Source organism: Trachypithecus francoisi, unplaced genomic scaffold (assembly GCF_009764315.1).
Source record: "Trachypithecus francoisi isolate TF-2019V2 unplaced genomic scaffold, Tfra_2.0 Lachesis_group3, whole genome shotgun sequence".
Lineage (NCBI taxonomy): Eukaryota > Metazoa > Chordata > Mammalia > Primates > Cercopithecidae > Trachypithecus > Trachypithecus francoisi.
In genome coordinates this window covers 99088045-99105885 of record NW_022681468.1, presented here as the reverse complement: position 1 = coordinate 99105885, position 17841 = coordinate 99088045, and the positions used below count along the sequence as shown (strand labels likewise).

The window sequence follows — 17841 nt, the reverse complement described above, 5'->3', positions numbered from 1 at the left end:
CATATTGGCCAGGCTGGTCTCGAACTCCTGACCTCAAGTGATCCGCCCGCCTCAATCTCCCAAAGTGCTGGGATTACAGGTGTGAGCCACCATGCTCCGGCCAATAGTGATTCTTTACAGTTGGTTAGGGCTTTATAATGAACCAAGCCGCTTCACTTGTGTTAGGACCCTGGGCTCTAACAACCTTTCCATGGGTGAGTGTTTTCATCCCTGTTTTTCAGATGGGGAAACTGAGCCACTGGTGTGACTTTGCTTAATGTCCAGCTGGGAACAGCAGCTGGACATTGGAGTGGGGTGTGGTGGTTTGGAAGCAGGGTTAGCCCCTCCAGCTTATTTCAGATGCACCCTGACCCCCAGGCCGAGGTTTCCTTCTATCTGATCCCTTCCACGAGAGCCTCGCTCTAAGCTTAATAGTTTAATCTTTGGTGTCCGTTTCAAGGAGGCTGAATTCCTGTCTGGGGTATTTTTAGCCGTCCTCAGGAAGGGGAAGCTCCGCTGGGCGCTGGGGGGAGGGGGACGCCTTGCCCAGAGCTGGTTTCCTAAGGAAGGGCTGCTGACCGTGTGCCTGACCGTAGCTCTGGGAGAAGCTGGTAGTTGGTCGGTTGGGAGCCCTGGGAGCAGCGCAGGCGAGAGTCACCCCAGTAATGCCATCCCCCCTCCTCTGATGTGCCAGGTGTTGAACCAGGGCAAGGGGTATAGACCCAGGAGGAAGCCGCCACCCCCTATGGGCACACTGCCTGGCGTGCTGCAGTCCTTGGAAGCCTGGAGAGGGCACAAGGGCTGGCCGGGAGAGCCAGGAAGGCCCCAGGAGCAGGTGGACCTCCAGCCATGCCTCGGAGGCTGGTGGGAGGAGCAGGGGTCAATGGGGTTGGGAAAAGCCTGCCCCAGGTGGGAAGACCCATGGGTGCAAAGACCAGGCTCCACAGAGGGCTCACGGAGCAGATGCCTCCATATGTGGCACAGCGAGGGAAGAGGCTGCTGTGCTGGGGATTTGTACCTGGGCAGGTGGGCACATTGGCACTATTTAGAAGATCATGTTAGGGGCAGGTACAGTGGCTCATGTCTGTAATCCTAGCATTTCAAGGGGCTAAGGCAGGAGGATCACTTCAGTGCTGGAGGTTGAGGCTGCAGTGAGCCATGATTGTGTCACAGTAGCCTGGGCAACAGAGCAAGACCCTATCTCTAATCAAAAAGAAAAAAAAAACCTGTTAGATGAGAAACTATGAATGTGAACCTGGGAGCCTGTTTGAGCATTCAATTCGGATAGCGGTCTCAAACATGTTAGCTGTCAAGGAGCCCTTCTTTCAAATCAGATCTGACATGAAACTCCAATGTATAAATCAGATAAAAGTGATATTTTTATCAGTATAAATTTAGATATTTAAATGTATAACATTTAGTTAATGAAGAAAAACAACAACCAGTTGTCATAGATGCATATGTTTAGCATCGGGGCTGACAAGTCATAGCCAGTGTTTGAGATCGGCCTCAGCACCTATTTTATTTTTTTATGTTGTGTCTTTTTGCCATACATTCTCATTCATACAGCCGAGTCATTACAAATAATGACAGTTAACACCTCACCGCACGGTCCCAAGGTCTGTGCAAATTAATTACTTTGGCACCAAAGCCAGTAGGGCTACTGAATGTGTTAGAATGTGGCACATACTACATTTGAGTAGGTGGGCCTTTTAAAATCAGTTTTTAAATAGTAGAATCTTTAATTTTTGCATTTTTGAATCCAATTTTTAAGGATTTTTTTTCTTTTGAGACAAAGAGTCTTACTTTCCTGCCCAGGTTGGAGTGCAGTGGCGCAATCTCGGCTGACTTGCAACCTCCGCCTCCCAGGTTCACACGGTTCTCCTGCCTCAGCCTCCTATAGCTGGGATTACAGGCGCCCGCCACCACGCCCAGCTAATTTTGTAGTTTTAGTAGAGACAGGATTTTACCATGTTGGCCAGGCTGGTCTTGAACTCCTGACCTCAGGTGATCCGCCCACCTCAGCCTCCCGAAGTGCTGGGATTACAGATGTGAGCCACCATGCCCAGCCTTTTTAAGGAATTCTTGAAGGACCTGTAGAACACAATTTGAGAACCACTGAGGAAATCCCACCTCCCTGTTGTACAGATGGGAAGACTGAGGCCAGCAAGGGGGCAGAGCTTACCCAGGATCCCCCAGGGAGATGGAGGAGATGCTCAGATACACAGCGGGAATCATTGCTCCCTGTAATGACAAGTGTGCACTGTTCCCAAGGCAGGAGTAGAAAAGACATCAGGGTCAGACACACCCAGAATCAGCCAAGCTCTTGTCCGCGCTGTGTCTGTTGTCTGTCCGTGCAGCAGTGAGCCAGCAATATTAACTTTCCCTTCTCCACCCACAGCGATGCCCTCCTAGCTAGCCGTCACGGGATGGAGGGCTTCATGGACTCAGGGACACAGACGGACGCTGTGGTGGTGCTGTCCTTGGCTCAGGCTGCCGTGCTTGGCCTGGTCTCCGAAAATGAGCTCTTTGGAGCTACCATAAGCGCTGAGGCCTTCTACCCGGACCTGGGGCCCGAGCTTTCTGGAGCAGCCATGGGAGAGCCCGGGCCACCAGGCCCCGACGTCTACCAGCTGGCCTGCAACGGGAGGGCCTTGGAGGAGCCGGCAGAGGAGGAGGTGCTGGAGGTGGAGGCAGCCTTCGAGAAGCACACCCGGCGGAAGACGCGGCCACCTGTGCGCCTGGTGCCCAAGGTCAAGTTCGAGAAGGTGGAGGAAGAGGAGCAGGAGGTCTATGAGGTTTCTGTGCCGGGTGACGACAAGGAAGCAGGGCCAGCAGAAGCCCCGGCTGAGGCAGCCAGTGGCGGCTGCGAGGCCCTGGTGCAGAGCAGTGCCGTCAAGATGATCGACCTCAGCGCCTTCAGCCGCAAGCCCCGGACGCTCCGGCATGTGCCCCGAACCCCGAGACCGGAGCTGGACGTGGCCCCGTATGACCCTCACTTCCCGGCCCCGGCCCGGGATGGCTTCCCCGAGCCCAGCATGGCGCTGCCTGGGCCAGAGGCCTTGCCCACAGAGTGTGGGTTCGAGCCACCCCACCTGGCCCCGCTGAGTGACCCCGAGGCCCCCAGCATGGAGTCCCCGGAGCCTGTCAAGCCGGAACAGGGCTTCGTGTGGCAGGAGGCCGGCGAGTTCGAGGCTGACGTGGCGGGTTCGACCGTGGAACGCCACAAGAAGGCCCAGCTGGATCGGCTGGACATCAACGTGCAGATCGACGACTCCTACCTGGTGGAGGCGGGTGACCGCCAGAAGCGCTGGCAGTGCCGCATGTGCGAGAAGTCCTACACGTCCAAGTACAACCTGGTGACGCACATCCTGGGCCACAACGGCATCAAGCCACACTCGTGCCCACACTGCAGCAAGCTCTTCAAGCAGCCCAGCCACCTGCAGACGCACCTGCTGACGCACCAGGGCACCCGGCCCCACAAGTGCCAGGTATGCCACAAGGCCTTCACGCAGACCAGCCACCTCAAGCGCCACATGCTGCTGCACTCGGAGGTCAAGCCCTACAGCTGCCACTTCTGTGGCCGCGGTTTCGCCTACCCCAGCGAGCTCAAGGCCCACGAAGTGAAGCACGAGAGTGGCCGCTGCCACGTCTGCGTCGAGTGCGGCCTGGACTTCTCCACCCTGACCCAGCTCAAGCGCCACCTGGCCTCTCATCAGGGCCCCACCCTCTACCAGTGCCTCGAGTGTGACAAGTCCTTCCACTACCGCAGCCAGTTGCAGAACCACATGCTCAAGCACCAGAACGTGCGGCCCTTCGTGTGCACTGAATGCGGCATGGAGTTCAGCCAGATCCACCACCTCAAGCAGCACTCCCTCACCCACAAGGTAAGACCATCCCCAGGGCCTGGGGATCGGCCTGCCCCTCCTGCCAATTTTTCATCCAGTACTTTCCAGAGTCCCAGATGGGACCATTTAGGTGGTCTCCTAGTTTTATCATTACATACTTATTTTGGTGAGTATTAGAAAGAAATGCTATATAATTGAAATTAATTTTTTAAGTAGTAAAGCTTTACGCATTCAAAAACATGTATTTGGCCAGGCACAGTGGCTCACGCCTGTAATCCCAGCACTTTGGGAGGCCGAGGCAGGCAGATTGCTTAGTCTTGGAGTTTGAGACCAGCCTGGGCAAAATAAGGAGACCCCATTGCTACAAAAAAATTTAAACATGGCCGGGCATGATGGCTCATGCCTATAATCCCAGCACTTTGGGAGGCCAAGGTGGGCAGATCACCTGAGGTCAGAAGTTCAAGACCAGCCTGGCCGATGTGGTGAAACCCTCTCTCTACTAAAAATACAAAAATTATCTGGGTGTGGTGGCGGATGCCTGTAATCCCAGCTACTTGGGAGGCTGAGACAGGAGAATCACTTGAACCCAGGAGGTGGAGGTTGCAGTCAGCCGAGATCGCACCATTGCACTCCAGCCTGGGCAACAGGAGCGAAACTCCATCTCAAAAAAAAAAAAAAAAAAAATTTTAAACATTATGTGCCACTACCTATAGTCCCAGCAACTTGGGAGGCTAAGGTGGGAGGATCACCTGAGCCTGAGAGGCTGAGGTTGCAGTGAGCTGAAATCACGATACTGCACTTCAGCCTGGGCAACCAGACTGAGACCCTGTCTCAAAAAAAAAAAAAAAAAGTTTTCAAATGAAATGTTTATGGAACCCCTGCAAGACCCAAGGAACACAGTTTGAAAATCACTGAAATAGCCTACCCTCCCTATTTTCTAGATGGGAGGACAGAGGCCAGAGAAAGGCCAGGATGCAACAGGGAGGCGTCCTAGCTCAGTGGTCAGAAGTAGAGAGGGTGTCCTTTGTTCCTTGTCATTACAAAAGCGAATCAAAACCTGTGACTTCCCTTTAGGAACAGGCTAAATATATTTAATTTTCAAAGCAGCGAAGATGTAAGGAAAAATATTTGTTACAGAAAAGTACAAGTCGTTCTAGAATATAGCTAAACTAGAAACAGTGGCTCGGGAGGGCAGAAAATTGAGCAGCACTTTCTAATCTACCATGTCCCTAAACCCAGCCTTAACCCATACTCCCCTGCCCTCCATTCCCTGCCTTCAGCCACTAGTCTCCCCACTTTTCAGCCAACATCACCTCCTCTGAGAGGCCCTCATATCCCGGTAGGTGGAATGAGGCCCCTTGGGTCCCACAATCCCACTCTGGTAGTTGGCTGTTCCATGGTTTCCACCAAAATCCCACCAACTTTACCCCTCAAAGCTGAATGTACATGGAGCTTCCTCTCCCCATAACGGTGGCCTGTAAGTGATTCTCCAGGTCAAATGCGTGACCCTGTCTCTCACAGTAGACACTACAGGGAGTCGGGGAGCTGTTAACACCCGGCCAGGCCTAGAAACCAGCAATTTGTAGATTTCATTGCAGAGGCTCCTCCAGTCAACTGGTAGTAGCTGCCTAAAATGTGATGTCAAGAAGGAGTCTAGCCAGGCATGGTGCTGCACACCTGTAGTCCCAGCTACTCAGGAGGCTGAGGTGGGAGGTTTGCTCAAACCTGGGAGTTTGAGGCTGTGATTGCTCCTATTGATAGCCACTGCTCTCTAGCCTGGACAACATAGCAAGACTTTAAAAGAAAAAAAAAGAAGGATTCTGGGCCGAATGCAATGGCTCACACCTGTAATCCCAACACTTTGGGAGGCTGAGGCAGGAGAATCACTTGAGCCGGGAGTTTGAGACCAGCCTGACCAACACAGTGAAACCCTGGCTCTACTAAAAATATTTTTTAAAAAATAGCTGGGTGTGGTGGTGTGCACCTGTAGTCCCAGCTACTAGGGAGGCTGAGGCACAATAATTGCTTGAACCCAGGAGGCAGAGATTCCAGTGAGTTGAGATTGTACCCCTGTGCTCCAGCCCAGGTGACACAGTGAGACTCTATTCAAAAAAATAATAATAATAATAATAAATAAATAAATTAGCCAGGCATGGTGGCGCACACCTGTGGTCCAGCTACATATGAGACTGAAGCAGGAGGATCGCTTGAGTCCAGGAGGTCAAGGCTGCAGTGAGCTGTGATTGTATCACTGCACTCCAGCCTGGGCAACAGCAAGGCTGTCTCCAAAAAGAGAAAAGGACTCTGAAACTGAATCTAGGCCTGGCAATAAAACCTTATGATTGATTGTTAATGTCTGCAAGGAGTGATTGTGCAGGGTGACAGCACATGTGCTACAGATTTGCCATCTTTCTCCTCTACTAGGGGACTTAAAAATTCCAAGTTCAGGGCCCGGCGCAGTGGCTCACGCCTTTAATCTCAGCACTTTAGGAGGCCGAGGTGGGCAGATCACGAGGTCAGGAGTTCGAGGCCAGCCTGGCCAACATGGCAAAACCCCATCTCTACTAAAAATACAAAAATTAGCCGGGCGTGGTGGCGGGCGCCTGTAGTCCCAGCTACACGGGAGGCTGAGGCAGGACAATTGCTTGAACCCAGGAGGCAGAGGTTACAGGGAGCCAAGATCATGCCACTGCACTCTAGCCTGGGCAACAAAAGCAAGACTCCGTCTCAAAAAAAACAAAAAAAAATCCCAAGTCCATAGAGTGTTAATACTGGGAAGAAAAGCTGAAAGCAAAATCCAAAGGCTAATAAAACTGAAAACGTCCCTATTATCAGCCTAACCTTGTACAATGTGCACATCATGTGTTTTATAAAATAAACTCCTGAATGGCAGGGCCCCCTGGTGGTCACACACATCTGCGATGTGTCAAGAGGGTATACAACACAAGTCCCTGCTGCCAAGAGACATAGACACGGGAACTGTTACGTTATAATACAAAGTTTTATACCAAACAAGCAGTTAAGACAGCAGCTGTGACCACAGACACATGTCCCATTGGGTTCCTACTAAATTACTAACTCATCAAAAAGAAAAACACTCCCATAAATTTTTATTTATTTTTACTTTTTTTTTTTTTTTTTTTGAGACAGTCTGTCACCCAAGCTGGAGTGCAGTGGCGTGGTCTCGGCTCACTGCAACCTCTGCCTCCTGGGTTTAAGCAATTCTTCTGCCTCAGCCTCCTGAGTCGCTGGGATTATAGGTGTATACTACACTTGGCTAATTTTTGTATTTTTAGTAGAGATGGGGTTTCACCATGTTGGCCAGCCTGGTCTCGAACTCCTGACCTTATGATCTGCCTGCCTCAGCCTCCCAAAGTGCTAGGATTACAGGCATGAGCCACCATACCTGGCCTTTTTCAGATTTTAGAGATAGGGTCTTGCCGTGTTATCCACACTGGTCTTGAATTCCTGGCCTCAGGTGATCCTCTTGCCTCAGCCTCCCAAAATGCTGAGATTACAGGTGTGAGCCACCGTGCCCAGCCCAGCTCCCAGCTTTTATCCTAACTTTCCTTCATGGATAATAAATTGGACCCTTTTGCACACAACACCCTGTCCTGCTCTGGGAGTGACCTCCAAACCATAGAAAAGCATGTTCACAGTCCAAACCAGTGGGTTTTCCCCTGGAATCCATGTCTCCTGGGGGTGAATAGCCCAAAGTCCATCAATGATAAGAATCATCTGGGGGCCCTGTTGAGAATAAAAATTCCTGGGCCCATCCCAGGCCCCACAAATTAGACCCTCCAGGGAGCGGCCTGCAAGGCTGTATGTTGGACAGAACTACAGGTGGCTGTTATCACCATGGAAGTTAGGAAAACACTTTCAAGAGGTCAGTGGATAGGCTCCAGGAGTTTAAGACCCTTTGAAATTCTACATAGACCTAAGTGCCATTTTTGGGGGGGTGTCTATATCTTCAATCATATTATCAAAAGGGTCTGTGAACCAAAAAGGCCACCAAGAGACAGCACGGAAGATAAAAACACATACACATGTCCTTGATCTGATGAAACAGTCCACAGACAGCAGGCAGACCCTGTGTCTTCTTGACCACAGGCCCCTGCCACCTAGTGTGGTACTGGCTTGGAGCAGGTGCCCAGTAAATGGTTGTTGAATGAATGAGCACGCATTTGCCTTAGTGCACTAGTACAGACCTTATGTACACATCCACCCTGGGGGCAGGAGACAGCAGGTATCTGGATTGTTACAGTAAGGCACAGCCTATTTCTGTCTATTACTGAAAGGCTTCCTGGAGTAAGTGGCTCTGCCCCAGCATTCTTTGGTGGTTTTAAACAAGTGTTACCTATTTTGGAATACCCTCAAAAAGAGACATTTCCCAGAAACTGTGCCTTTGTGATGCTATGGCCCTGCACCTACCTGGCTCCCCACTGAGGGTCACTGCCAGAGGTTGTGCCCATTGGGTGGCCCTGACCATCACCCCCCACCCCACAGGGCGTGAAGGAGTTCAAGTGTGAGGTGTGTGGCCGGGAGTTCACCCTACAGGCAAACATGAAGCGGCATATGCTGATCCACACCAGCGTCCGGCCCTACCAGTGCCACATCTGCTTCAAGACCTTTGTGCAGAAGCAGACCCTCAAGACCCACATGATTGTACACTCGCCCGTGAAGCCATTCAAATGCAAGGTACCAGGCCATCAGGCCCCGGGGCTGGGACCTCCCCAAGGGTGGCCTGGAATCAGCATGCCTGCAGCAGCTGTGGCCCACCAAGTGCTGGCCTGGCCAGTGTGGGCAAAAGGAGCCCCAGCTGGGTGAAACAGTGTGGGCTTTGGGGGTTGGGAGGGCAGGTGGGGATTCAGATCCTGAAAGCTGCTGAAGTTGGGTTTTTATGAGAGCTGGAGAGGGGGTGAAGGGTCATGGTGCAGCCACAGAGAAAGGACCCCATCCTGGGGACTTAGTGCTGCTAGAGATCCAAGCCCTGGGTTTCTGATAACTCTGGCTCAGAGAAAGTGGGGCAGACCCACAGGAGCAGTGACCCGCAATGGATGGCTTGTGTCCCTGTCTCTCGGGTGTCTGGGGTCACATGGAAAAGCATAAAGAGAGAACTGTCCATAAAGAACAGGATTCTGGGCCGGGCATGGTGGTGCATGCCTGTAATCCCAGCATTTTAGGAGGCTGAGGTGGGTGGATCATGTGAGGTATGGAGTTCGAGACCAGCCTGGCCAACGTGGTGAATCCCTTTCTCTACTAAAAATACAAAAAATTAGCTGGGCATGGTGGCACATGCCTGTAAAACCAGCTACTCAGGAGGCTAAGGCAGGAGAATCACTTGAACCCAGGAGGCAGAGGTTGCAGTGAGCCAAGATCACGCCACTGCAACAGAATGAGAGTCTGTCTCAAAAAAAAAAAAAAAAAAAAAAAGAATAGGATTCTGGCCCAGCCATAGAGGTGGGAGTGGGCTGGGGTCCAGGGAAAGCAGGTTCCCCACAGGCTCAGGACACCGGGTTGATGTGTTCTAGGTGTGCGGGAAGTCCTTCAACCGCATGTACAACCTGCTGGGTCACATGCACCTGCACGCGGGCAGCAAGCCCTTCAAGTGCCCCTACTGCTCCAGCAAGTTTAATCTCAAGGGCAACCTGAGCCGGCACATGAAGGTCAAGCATGGCGTCATGGACATCGGCCTGGACAGCCAAGGTGGGTGGGCCAAGCGCAATGGACAGAGCAGGAATGATACCAACATGGCACACTCAGGAGCCTCCTGCCCAGTTAGAGGAGTGGGGAGGCTGGCCAAGGCTGAGACTTCATTGGGATGGGCTCAGGTCTGGAGAGGGGGGGACCCTGGAGGGCCATGATGACAATAACGATGGGATATTTATGTCTTCTTCAAAGGACTTAAATGAGCTCACGTAAACAATAAAAATCGTAACTCACATTTATTGAGTGCTAACTGTGTGCCAGGCCTTTATTAACTCGTGATCCTCAGAGCAAGGTTGGCTCTGTTATTATCGTCATTTTACAGATGCAGAAACTGAAGAACAGTGACGTTAGGTAGCTCATGCAAGATGACAACACAGCAGGAGGTGACAGACACTTTATTTTGTTACCGCAAGATAATATTTCAAATAAGTGGATGGGAAAGAAAGTTAAAAAGGGAAAAAATGGCAGCTGGAAAGATAAGGGAGAGCCAGGTGAGGTCCCAACTCCTAATTACACCATGGGAAGTCCTAGGGAAGGGACATGCAGAGGGGAGATCTGAGCTTCCCAGCAACTGAGGCAAAAAAGTGTCAATCAGTCACACTCTTCACAAGTGCCTGCCGCAAACTGTAAGCCATGTACTCATGAAAGGGCCAGACGGGCCTGACGTTAAGATCTGGGAGAAATTCTGGGAGAGGATCCTACACCTCAGCAGTTCATAGAAGTTTCAGAGGCTGTTAGAAAACATGCCAAGTATTAGCGGTAGCCTTTCCCTCCAGCAGTGGTCAGTACTAAAAGCATTTCTGTTGGGTGACAGCAAAGCTATTAGCCTCTCTGGCCTCATGGTGGGGAGGGACTGCTGTGGAGACTCCACAGGAAGGAGGGAGCTGACAGCACCACAGGGAGGCTCCTTCTACAGTTTGGCGATATTTCTGGTGCTCTGGCTGGGCATGATGGCTCACACCTATAATCCTGGCACTTTAGGAGGCCGAGGCAGCAGGATCACTTAAGGCCAGGAGTTTGATACCAAACCGGGCAACATAATGAGACCTGGTCTCTACAAAAATATTTTAAAATTAGCTGGGTGCAGTGGCGTGTGCCTATAGTCTCAGCTACTTGGGAGTCTAAGGCAGGAAGATCACTTGAGCCCGGGAGCTCAAGGCTGCAGTGAACTGTGAGCGGACCACGGCACTCCAGCCTGGGTGACAAAGCAAGACCCTATCGCCAAAAAATAATAATAATAAAGAAATTCCGGTGTGCCTCTGAGTCACACCAGCTGGGAACATGCCTTGGCAGTAACCAGGTGAGCTGACTTGCCACGTGGGATTATTTACTGGAACGCAGTCAGGCACGCAGGAGCAGCTGACCAGTGAATGACCTGGGTTTTCTGGCAGAAACAGGTATCTCAGTTATTTTGTTTTTCAGTTGTCTATTAAGGTTGCTTCCAGTAGATGAGAATGAAACCCCATCGGCTGCTCTTGGTAGCTCCTTGCTACTCAAAATGTGGTAGGAGGATGAGCAGCGTCGGCCCCACCTGGGATCTTGCTGGCCTCTCAGCTCCACCCACACCTGCTGAATCAGACTCTGCACTTCAAAAAGATCTCTGGGCCATTTGTTGCACAGTCAAGCTTGAGACACACTGGACCAGACTAGTGCCTCAGAGTCTCCTGGAGGGCTTGTTGAAACAAAGTGCTGGCCCCACCCCCAGAGTTTCTGATTCAGTACGTCTGGGGTGGGGTGTGAGACACTGCCTTTCCCACAAGTTCCCAGTTCTTAGCAAAAGGGCCGCTGGTTCAGGGACCTCACATTGAGAACCTTTGATCCAGACTCCAGAGGGCTGGCTGGCAAATCAGCTGCATGTTGGGAGTCACCTGAGGAATGTTTTAAATGCTGATGCCTGACTTTGGACCTGAGGTTCAAATGTAAGTGATCTGGAATGTGGCCTGGGATCAGGATTTTTGTAAAGCACTTTGGGTGATTCCATGTGCAGTAGATTTTGACAGCTGTGTTCCAGTGGGTCTGCCCTGTTGCTAACCCACCAGAAGGAAGCAGAGCAGACCATGCCCTTTTGGAAATAACTGGGACCATGAAGAGACTGTCAATGTTACAGCGCTTTTAGAATTTGTTAGGCTGGGTGTACTGGCTCACGCCTGTAATCCCAACACTTTGGGAGGCCAAGGTGGGCAGATCACCTGAGGTTGGGAGTTCAAGACCAGCCTGGCTAACATGATGAAACCCCGTCTGTACTAAAAATACAAAAATTAGCTGGGTATGTTGGTGCATGCCTGTAAACCCAGCTACTCAGGAGGCTGAGGCAGGAGAATCGCTTGAACCTGGGAGGCGGAGGTTGCAGTGAGCTGAGATTGTGCCACTGCACTCCAGCCTGGATGACAGAGCGAGACTTTGACTCAAAAAAAAAAAAAAAGATTTTGTTTAGCAGGTTTTCCAGTTTTTACCAGAAACCCCGCCCCCTGTAAACAAGATTTTTTTTTTTTTTTTTTTTTTTTGAGAGGGAGTCTCGCTCTGCCGCCCAGGCTGGAGTGCAGTGGCCGGATCTCAGCTCACTGCAAGCTCCGCCTCCTGGGTTTACGCCATTCTCCTGCCTCAGCCTCCCGAGTAGCTGGGACTACAGGCGCCCGCCACCTCGCCCGGCTAGTTTTTTGTATTTTTTAGTAGAGACGGGGTTTCACCGTGTTAGCCAGGATGGTCTCGATCTCCTGACCTCGTGATCCACCCGTCTCGGCCTCCCAAAGTGCTGGGATTACAGGCTTGAGCCACCGCGCCCGGCCTCAAGATTTTTTAAAAAGACTATCCCTGTACACCTTGTTCCTAGGGGTGGTGAAGGTACAATCTCTTTCTATATGAGCTCAGTCACCAGGGATGCTTAGAATTGCTCTATTCCCTGGCTGTACCAGATGACAGAATGAAGCAATTGGCCCTGGAACGACTGGCCTCCAGGTCCCCACCTCCCACATAAAGCCTTGGTCTGGGAAGCCCAGGCTTGATGCGTATGCAGAAGGCAGGCAGCATACATTCTAGACAGAACAATCTCGTAACTATGGGGCTGTCATTTGGGGAGGTGGATCAATGTCCTTATAAAAAATGCTACAGACTATTCTCTGGGGCCCACAGGACAGGACCAATAGACTTGATAAACAAAATGGGGATGGCGTACAGAGACCCACAGGTAGAAATTTTCCCAAGGTGCTTTATTTAGCTTGTTTTTAAAACCAGCTATGTGGGAGGCCGAGACGGGCGGATCACGAGGTCAGGAGATCGAGACCATCCTGGCTACATGGTGAAACCCCGTCTCTACTAAAAATACAAAAAACTAGCCGGGCGACGTGGCGGGCGCCTGTAGTCCCAGCTACTCGGGAGGCTGAGGCAGGAGAATGGCGTGAACCCGGGAGGCGGAGCTTGCAGTGAGCTGAGATCCGGCTACTGCACTCCAGCCTGGGCGGCAGAGCGAGACTCCGTCTCAAAAAAAAAAAAAAAAAAAAAAACAAAAAAAAACAGCTATGTAACATGAGGTGTGGCACTAGACCGAGGGAAGAAACAGCCCAAATCTATCAGATATGGGACAGGTGACCTTGTTTTATAAAGTCCGGCAGACTCACAGTGTGTTAGATGCTACAGGCACACATAACAAATGCCCAGTCAGACTGGCCTAAACAATAAGGAAATTAAGAAATGGCTCAAGGCCAGGTGTGGCAGCTACTCGGAAGGCTGAGTTGGGAGGATTGCTTTGGGGTGAGGCTGCAGTGAGCCGTGATTGCACCACCGCACTCCAGCCTTGGCAAAAGAGCAAGACCTTGTCAAAAGTAGAAAGAAAAGAAATGTCTCAAAGTCTAGGCCCTCTTCAGAGCTGGCTGATTCAGCTCGCCAACAGTGACATCAGGGTGAGGCTTCCTCTGTCCACGGCATTAGGTGGGAATATCCTCATGGTCACAAGATGGCTGCCAGTGGCCGTCAGGGTGTGTGCTTCCTAGTTCACATCCAGTGGAAGAGTAACAGCCTGCTCCCCTTAGCTCTCTGACATCAATGAGAAGGTGCTAAGAACTTACTAGCAGGCCTTTCCTCATGACCCACTCAACAGGATTGGGTCACATGCCTATTCCTGAACCACTAATTGGCAAGGGATGGGATTACCCTTAGACCAGTGGTTCTCAACTGAGCATGAGTATGTCTTCCAGGTGACATGTGGCCGTGTTTGGAGACATTTATGGTTGTCACAACTGGGGTGATGCTACTGGTATCTCATGGGTATAGGCCAGGGATGCTGTTAAACGTCCTACAATGCACAGGACAGCCCCACAACAAAGAATTATGGCCCTAAGTGCCAAGGCTGACAAAGCCTGCCTTAGACCTGCTAGGGCTGCCCCCAGCCTGGGGTCTGTTTCCCCCACAACACACACATCTCAGCAGACAGGGTCAGAATGCACTTTGGGGGCCAGCCACAGCCCCTGCCAGCCTCCCAGGTCCCCCAGATCGTACCCTGGGCTTCCCCTGTAAGAGCTTTATAATTACAAAATTACAAGGGGCCTCTTCAGAGTTTTTGCCCGACATATCTTTATGAACCTACCCTGAGTGTTTGTCTGTCCCTGGAGAGCCAGGCCTAAGGATACCAATGCATAGAACCGATAGAAAAAGCACAGATGCTGGCAGGAGGCCAAAGGAGGAACAGCACCCTCCAGCAGTTTGAGGCGGAACAGCACAGTGGCTCAGAACAACAGCATGTGCTGGGTGACCTTTGGCAAGTTGATTCACCTCTCTAAACCTCAGCCTTTTGAGCTGCTAAATGGGGTTGTTGTGACTGTTGGATGAGGCGAGGCCTGTGAAGTGGCTGGCATGCAGCAGGTGCTAATAAGTGTTGCAAAGGTGATGTGCAGGCAGCTTCCCGTGGCCAACGAGAAACACTGCAGAGAAGGAATAAGTAGGGCTTAGTGACTTTGATGGGTCAATGGAGGAATGACCCAAAGAAGACTTCAAGGCCAGGCCTGCAGTTCTCACAAGGGCCCTCACTGATAGCACCCACTCCCCCACACTCAGCTTTACGGCCTAGGTCTGGTGACCCAGCTAGAAGCCACAGGACCCTGAGGCGTCCAAGGGTGGGAAGGCTGAGAGGCAGCTGAGGCTCCTGGAGGCTGTGACTGGGAAGCCCTCTCTTTAGAAAGGCCATCAGCTTCCTGCGTGGGGGTGACTGGCTCCTCCCATGAGACAGTAGCCAGGTCTGACTGTGCCCCTCTCTTACAGACCCCATGATGGAGCTGACAGGCACTGACCCTTCTGAGCTCGACGGCCAGCAGGAGATGGAAGACTTTGAGGAGAACGCCTACAGCTATGCGAGCGTGGACAGCAGCGCCGAGGCCAGTGTCCTCACTGAACAGGCCATGAAAGAGATGGCCTACTACAATGTGCTATAGCACAAGCTGGGCCACCCCCAACGGGGACCAGGGGGGCCAGGGAATGGGGGTGAGACCCATGGGCTGCAGGCTGCACCTCCTGCAGCCAAGAAACAAGCTACTGCCCCACTGTTCTGAGCCCTCCCTCCCCAAGTCATTTGCACCACTAGGGACCTTTAGACCAAATGGAGACTGTACTACTGGCCCCGGCTGTGAGCCAGCACAGGCCCAGGCATCCCAGCAAGGGAAGGAGAACACATGAGGCCCAGATCTGAGTCTCCCTGGCCTGCTTCCATGGGGGGTGGGAGAAGTGGGGCCACTGGGGACAGGTCACAAGGGCACAGGCCCTCGGGGTCTCTCCAGGCCCAGCAGAGCTCTTCAGGGGTCCTGACACTGGAAGAGGAGACCACTTGAGCCATGTCTTTTTCGCGGCCAACTCCTGCCTCTAAGGATGTCTGAGCTCCCTTCTGGCCAGTACTGCCCACCCCTCCCTTGTCCAGGCCCCCTTCCCTGCCCTGTCAACAGACTGCCAGGCGGGGCACTCTGCCTTCTACCTCCTGGGGTCTCCCACGTGCTCCTCAAGCCAGGCATGCACGTGGCCCTGGCCCTGGCCTGCAGGACAGCTGGGGGGAGCCCAGCCCCCAGTAGACCCCTGTCCTACATCCCTTCCTGGAAGCGGGTGTCCCTAAAGTGGATTGCAACACGTCATCCACTTCGGCCCTAGCTGGAACGCCTCACCAGGGGGCCCCCACCAGGAACAAAGCCGGGACAGGCCCTGCGTCGGGCACACACTAACAAAACCAGAAGCATGGGGCAGAGCAGGGCGGAGTGAGGGCACCACGGGGGACCAAGAAGGGTTGTCCTTGGGGAAGGCCCAGGACCACCTGCGGGGGAGGGGGACCGCAGTCATTTCTTATTCCTCAGTGTCCACCTTGTGATGGGGATAACCACAAGTCAGCAGCTCCCCGGAAAGAACAACGTATTTAAAAAAGGAAAGTGAAGCCCACAGAGGGAAATCAAGGGTTTTTTTGAGCAAAGGGGGTCTTCTGAAGGTAACTTATTTTTTTCTTTCCAACTGTGTGTCACCTATGACCTTTTCTGATGGAGATGCATTTTCTTTTTCCAAGCATAAGCTTCCTCGTGTGCTGTGCGTGCTTCCTACCCACCCACCCCGAGCAGCCTGGCCGGGCAGGACCGGGGCTCCACGGGGACTGTTGCACTGGCCCTGGAGGTGCAGCCGCTGGCAGCAGCCTCAGCAGGCTGGGGTGGGAGGCAGGAGAAAGCAGAGCTGGAAAGCCCTCCACCCCTGCCTGGCTCCTGCAGTTGCTGATTTGCTCCATCCCATGTCCCATCCTCAGCTGTCAGGGCTGCTGACTCTGCTCGCTCGCCTGCTCTCTTCCCCTCTGTTCCCACGCCAGCTCCTGCCCCTGGAACCAGAGACGACAGGCCCAGGGCAGTGAAATATCACATTCAGGAACTCTAGGGCACCCGGACCCCCACCCACTTGCCTCCTGAGGCCTCAGTGGGGAGTGGCAAGCAGGAGTCGTCCCCAAAGGCACAGATGAAGCCACTAACTTCAGCCTAGAAACCCGGAGAGGGGAACAGCCTGGGATGGGAGGAACCAATCTGCAGCGCAGCCACCCCCAAGGCTGGATCCTTAAGTGAAGGACCAAGCCAGGCCTCAGGGTGACTGTGATCAGGACTGAGGATGGACAAGGTGGCCCAAGTGTGGCTCCCAGACCCCAAGGCCCCACAACCTCCCAGGTGCCCGCCATGATGACCCTCAGGTGGCAGTGACCCCGTCACTGCACAAGACATTTTCTCCTGCTGAGCAGAAGGCATCATCCCCTGCAACTACCTCTTCCTACAACGTCTTTCTCCCCGGTACCAAAAAGAACCCTGTACCTCCTCCTCCTCCTCCTCCTCCCACCTGCCAGTGCAGTGGCCTTGGTCTTGGAAACCAAAGGGAGAAGGTCTGGCCCCCAGGGTGGGGCTCTCCTTTCCCTCCCCCAGCCCCACTGTCAGCACTGGCCCTCTGTGAGGTTCGATACTTGAACGCCCCCTGCCCTGTGCCTTGGACCTGGGCAAAGCTAGGAGGAGGAAACAGCACAACTCACAGTTTGAGCTGGGGGGTGGTCTCGGCAAGGCTCCTGTCTGCACTCCTCCCTACCCTTCTCAAAAGAGGTGCACAGCCTCTCGGGTGACTTGGAAACTCCTGGACAAATTCCATTCTAACTTATTTTGACATGTATACAAACCAACTGTTTAGAGATTCCACTTGTGCAAAGCCCTACTGTGTTTTTATGTTCCTGTTTAAAAGAGAAGTTTACTTAGCAATAATTATAAATAAATGAATATTCTTTAGTGAGGTGACTGCAAATGCTTCTTTCCCCAGCTCTTGGGGACCTGGCCCTCACCCCTAGTAGGAACTTCCAGCAAAACTTCCCAGCCCCACACAGCAGGGCTGCACTCTCCAGGGGCGGCCCAGGGGAGGCTGAGACCATCCTCTGCACTGGAATGGCCACCTGCGGGGCCAGGCGTCTACAGCCACTGCCCCGGGCCCAAGAGTCAAGCCGGCCAAGGCCCCTGCATTCCCAGCACTGGCAGAGAAAAGCTGCTTCCCCTCCCTACCCACCCACATGGCTTCAGGAAAAAAGCCAGCTCCCGATGCCAGGCTGGGCTTCAGAGGCTGCATTCAGCAGAGCTGCCAGCCCTGTGCTGATGACAGGCAAGAAGAGGCAGGAAACCTTGAGCTTCCTCCCAGGGGCTGGGCCTGCTGGAGCCAGCAGTCCACATTTCTTCTTACAGCCCTGAGAGTTTCAGGGCATTACTCAGGAAGAGGAAGCGGGGGGTCACCAGTGTGGGTGGAGGGCTAGAGCCCTTCCAAGGCCACTCAGTCTACAGCA

At 52.8% G+C, this 17841-nt stretch overlaps 1 protein-coding gene across 7 annotated transcripts in view; it reads left to right on the top strand.

Annotated features, from left to right (window-relative positions):
• ZNF710 (zinc finger protein 710) overlaps positions 1 to 17308 on the top strand; it is an 80256-nt gene extending 62948 nt beyond the window's left edge. For all 7 annotated transcript variants that reach the window (XM_033189022.1, XM_033189027.1, XM_033189026.1 and 4 more), the window contains 4 exons: positions 2381 to 3866; positions 8334 to 8525; positions 9359 to 9533; positions 14787 to 17308. In XM_033189022.1, coding sequence (XP_033044913.1) covers positions 2409 to 3866; positions 8334 to 8525; positions 9359 to 9533; positions 14787 to 14956 — 1995 coding nt within the window. In that variant the 5' untranslated portion in view covers positions 2381 to 2408 and the 3' untranslated portion in view covers positions 14957 to 17308. The remainder of the gene's footprint in view (positions 1 to 2380; positions 3867 to 8333; positions 8526 to 9358; positions 9534 to 14786) is intronic.
• Positions 17309 to 17841: the final 533 nt, after the last annotated feature.